We start from the raw sequence: 5,000 nt of genomic DNA, 5'->3' as shown, positions 1-5,000 counted from the left end.
CCTCCCACCCCCCTCCTCCTCCTCCTCCTCCCCTACCTCTCCATCATCCCTCCTCACCAGTCTCTCCAGACGGAGCCTTTTCACCCGGAGCATGTCATGACTCCACTCCGCCACTAGGGAGGCGCCACTACGCCTCTTCCCCCCCAACACCACACCCATCCCCTCCATCCCCTCCTCTCCCTCCATCCCCTCCCCCTCCTCTCCCTCCATCCCGTCCTCCTCCTCCTCCTCTTCTCTTATATAGCCCTGGCTGTATCTGTTTATGTGCAGTTGCCCTCCGGGCCTCACGGGGGTGCCGGCAGGCTGTAGGAGGTGGTGGATGAGGGGGTACGGGGGCCGTGAGGGGGGGCTGGTGCCCCCGGGGTAGGGAGGGGGCCCCGGGGGGGCGGGGGGGCTGGCATAGGGGCCAAAAGAGCAGATCTGGGGGGCCTGGTGTCCGAAGAGATCAGTGGGGGAGTCCATCTGGGAGGGCTCTTCTCTCTCTTCACTGTCTCTGGAGAGGGAGAGAGAGAGGGGGAGAGAGGAAGAGAGGGAGAAAGAAAGAGAGTGGGAGGGAGAGAGAAAGAGAGAGGGAGAGAGAGAGAGGGGGGAGAGGAAGAAAGTAAGAGAGTGGGAGGGAGAGAGAGAGAGAGGGGGGATTGCGTTTTAACATTTATTGTACACTAAATAGGGTGACCAGAGGTCCTGGTTTATCTGTGGTTGCATTGTGGTTTATTTATTCATTGTGGTTTATTTACTACTATTCACCACTTGGAGTTACATTCAATGCACGACTTGTGCTATATAAATGATTCCCAATTCTGAAAGCGACAAGTAACAAGTGTGCCGATCAAAGGTCTAGAGTAGACATTAGGCATGTAACATTTAGTCCTAAATGTCCTTTACTCCTAGCGCGGTGGTTCCTTTCTTCTAAACCTCTCTATGCCTTTACTGTTGAAATACATCTGTCCCTCCCTGGATCAATGGATTTTAAATGGAAAGCATCGCAAGGGCGTTCAGTCGCTGTTGTCGGATTGTGTTTTTTGCGAATGTCTCAAAACTCTTGAAACCAGCCGATGACCAAACATTCAATGCATGACTTGATGCTATATAAATAACATTTGATTGATTGATTTATTATGCGCATTGCGCTGCATATTCATTGACTGTATCCTTGTTATTTTCACACAACGACAACAATGTGATACATGTTGCAGTTTTATTCTTTGAACAACAGAATAGCAAAGGTTAACAACATCTAGAAATATATATAAATGTTAATGTTAATGTTAATGTTAATGTTAATTTTATTTAACATAAATACAAATATAAAACAAATAGTGGGTAGTGCAAGGACATTACATTATTGACCTTCTTCTAGAAACATCTTAGCAAGAGGCACTTCAACAATTATAATAAAGTGTATTATGCATCGGCTCTTTTCATACAACTAAAGTAGTATAGTATAAGAATGATCCTGTAACATGTGATTCCATGTGGCAATGGCGCGCTGGTGTGAAAACGCTTGTGTGTCCAGAGATCAGATCGACTCCGAAATCGTGTGGCCGCATCGTCCTGGCGAGGCCACGGTTTAAGTGAATGTTACATGCGTACATGACCACACACCTTGAGAGAGAGACATAAGAGACAGACAGAGAGATAGAGAGAGGGGGGGGGGAGAGAGAGAGTGTGAGAGAGAGAGAGAGAGGAGAGAGAGAGAGAGAGAGAGAGAGAGAGAGTGAGAGAGAGAGAGAGAGAGAGTGTGAGAGGGAGATAGATAAGAGAAAGATAGCGAGAGAGAGAGAGAAAGGATTTCAGTGGTAGATAAGACTATGATCAATCCTCGGATGACAGCTTTGTTGGGATGCCCAGACAGACGCTGTATAAACCTGACGCAAGATGGATGACATCATTCATATCAGTATATAAACCTGTACATTATCCAAGCTCGGGGAGGTGGTGTAATGGCGTGGGGAATATTTTCTTTGCACACTTTAGGCCCGTTACTAATACCAATCAATCATCGCGTGAATGCCACAGCCTATTTTAGTATTGTTGCTGACCATGTGCATCCCTTCATGGCCACAATGTACCCATCTTCTAATGGCTACTTCCTGCATGATAATGCACCGTGTCACAAAGCAAAAGTCGTCTCAAACCGGTTTCATGAACATGACAATGAGTTCAGTGTTCTTCAGTGGCCTTCCCAGTCACCGGGTCTGAATCCAATAGAACACCTTTGGGATGTGGTAGAACGTGAGATTCCCAGCTTGAAAGTGCACCTGAAAAAATCGTGCGTGTCGCATTCAAGTCATGGACCAGAATCTCAAAGGAATGTTTGCAACATGGAATCACAAATAATTGAGGCTGTTTTGAGAGCAAAGGGAGGCCCTACCCATTATTAGTATGGTGCTCCTAATAAAGTGTTCATTGAGTGTATATATACAGTATCTACATATATCTGTTATTCATATGTGTTGGAGGTAGTTCATTTTCCTATCCCACAACATCAGTTACAACAACATGCTTTTTTATGGTTGTTATGTCATAGATGAAATGATAGGGGAAAAAAACACAAATCTCCACAAAAAACACCTCTCTCTCTCTTCCTCTCCCCCTCCCTTTCTCCCTCCCTCTCTCTCTCTCTTCCGTGTTATCTGTTCACATACAGCTGTAAAGCACTGTTTATTCAGAGTGTTTACCCTCTCCCCTACTCATCCTTCTCTCTCTCTCTCACACACACACACGCGTGCACGCACACACACACACATGCGTGCACGCATACACACACACACACACACACACATGTGCACGCGCACGCACACATTCACACACACACACACACACACACACACACACACACACATGTGCACGCGCACGCACACAGGGGGTGAGGGCGACTGATAAAAAAGGATTACAATGGTCCAGTGGGAGAGAAACAGCAGTAGCCCTACTTAACACTGATAACACACTGAGAGGCCACTTCAGAAGACACACACACACACACACACACTCGGACGGACGGACGGACACACACACACACACACACACACACACACACAGCAAGCAGGTAGACAGACAGGTACTGTAGGCAGAGATGGATGGATGACTAGATAAATTAATAGACTGAAAAATAGATAGAAAGACAGACAGACGGACAGACAGATAGATAGATAGATAGATAGATAGATAGACAGACAGACAGATAGACAGATAGATACTAATACTAGGAAGTCTGGTTTTGAAAAAAAATATTTGCTTGATCCTTGACGAGTAAACTAGGCTCTTTAACCCTATAACCGAATTTAAATCGAGATAGAATCGGGGCAATAAATCCGTCGCAACATGCCACTCCGTAGCCTATAATCCCCCAAGTATTAATAGATGAATATCAATTATTTAAGTGCCATTTCCATTCTCCGACCATAACACACCGCAGATGGCAGCCTATCCACGCGCTTATCCGATAGATTAACCATGAACAGGGGATAACAGGGAGGCTGGCCGAAATGGACACAGACAGTGACCCAAATAATGACAAATTATAATTGGAATAACGAGCGACGTTAGTGAATTCCGTTGCGTCCAAATACAGTCTCTGAAAGTGGAACAAGTTTGTTATCAAACCGCCTTTTTGTTTTTGTTTTTGGGGAATTCTGAAAACAATTGTCTCTGGCTTTGAAGGTTCCGCGCGCGGCGCACAGACAGACAAACGGGGTGCGTTCGTAAACTTGCTCTGAGAGCGCCGGAGCGCACACTGGGTCCAACGTCATCAAGGGACCACGTAATTTGATAGGACGAGAGGCATTCCGTGAGTGCTGATGCAGATTTCCAGAGCGAGTTTACGAACACACCCAACATCTGTCTGTCAAACGGGAGAAGTCCGAGAGATGCACGAAGCAGAGCGACCATTAATTGTAGGCAGCGCTGTATGTCGCAGCAGATAATAATAACATTAAAAAACACATTACAACAACACTGACACACGGACGCACGGAAACCGGTGACCCCCGTAGACGGACACGGTTTAACAAAATACAAATTTAAAAAAAGAAGAAAACAAAAGTGCAATACAGGCAAAAACTCACTTGACACGGTCGTCACGACTCTCGACTCTCCCGGTGACTTTGTGTTCAGAGTTGTGTGAATAATAATAATATCCCTGCCCCGGTTTTCTGTTCTGTCGCCCGTTCGTTCCTCCCGTTCGCACCGGTCAGTCAGTTTCCTGTTATTGCTGCTCTTCGTGTCACTCTCTCTCTCTCTCTCTCTCTCTCTCTCTCTCTCTCTCTCTCTCTCTCTCTCTCTCTCTCTCTCTCTCTCTCTCTCTCTCTCTCTCTCTCTCTCTCTCTCGCTCTCCCTGTTTCTCTCTCTCTTCCTCTATCTGTCCCTCTCTCTCTCTCTCTTCCTCTATCTCTCCCTGTTTCTCTCTCTCTTTTTTCTCTATACCTCTCTTCTTGCTCTGTCTATCTTTCTCTCCACGTTCTGTCTCTCTCTCTCTTCCTATCTTTCGTTGCCATCCTCGCCGCGCTATCGCCGGTGTGTGATTGTACGGTGGTGCGGGGAGGAGAGGGCGGGAGCTACGGGAGCTGCTGTCCACTTCACGGTCCCTCCCGTGTTGGCATGGCCCCGTGATCCCCTCCCCCCTCCTCTCTCTCTCTCCCCCCCCCCTCTCTCTCTCTATCCCCCCCCCCCTCTCTCTATCTCTCTCTCTCTCTCTCCCTCCCTCTCTCTCTCTGTCTCTCTGTCTCTCTCTCTATCTCCCCTCTCCCTCTCTCCCCTGTTCCCTCGGGTGTAGCCCGTGAGTGGGAAGTTGAGGTGAGTTTCATGTTGTTTTCATGTTGTGTTCAAGTTGACTTTAGCCATTGGGGGTGTTTGGTTAATCAGATCCTAGATCTGTCGTTAAGGGCAACAACGCCAAACTCCAACCCGAAACTCTCACTCTCTCCACGTGGGGCAGACGCTCCCCCCTCTCCTCCTATCACGGAGCACCTATCACCTCACGTCCCATCCCGACGTTCCCA

At 47.4% G+C, this 5,000-nt stretch overlaps 1 protein-coding gene across 1 annotated transcript in view; it reads right to left on the bottom strand.

The window, feature by feature from the left end:
* Positions 1-4,223, bottom strand: part of prox3 (prospero homeobox 3) — a 9,574-nt gene extending 5,351 nt beyond the window's left edge. The window contains exons 1-2 of the mRNA XM_080544066.1: positions 4,068-4,223; positions 1-493 (exon numbers count right to left, since the gene is read on the bottom strand). The exon at positions 1-493 is cut by the window's left edge and continues 154 nt beyond it. Of these exons, the coding sequence (XP_080400192.1) occupies positions 1-462 (462 nt within the window). The 5' untranslated portion in view covers positions 463-493; positions 4,068-4,223. The remainder of the gene's footprint in view (positions 494-4,067) is intronic.
* Positions 4,224-5,000: the final 777 nt, after the last annotated feature.

Source organism: Nansenia antarctica (assembly GCF_963989245.1).
Source record: "Nansenia antarctica genome assembly, chromosome: 13".
In the NCBI taxonomy this organism is placed as follows: domain Eukaryota; kingdom Metazoa; phylum Chordata; class Actinopteri; order Argentiniformes; family Microstomatidae; genus Nansenia; species Nansenia antarctica.
The sequence above is the reverse complement of the archived record's forward strand: the minus strand, read 5'-3'. Positions and strand labels throughout refer to the sequence as shown.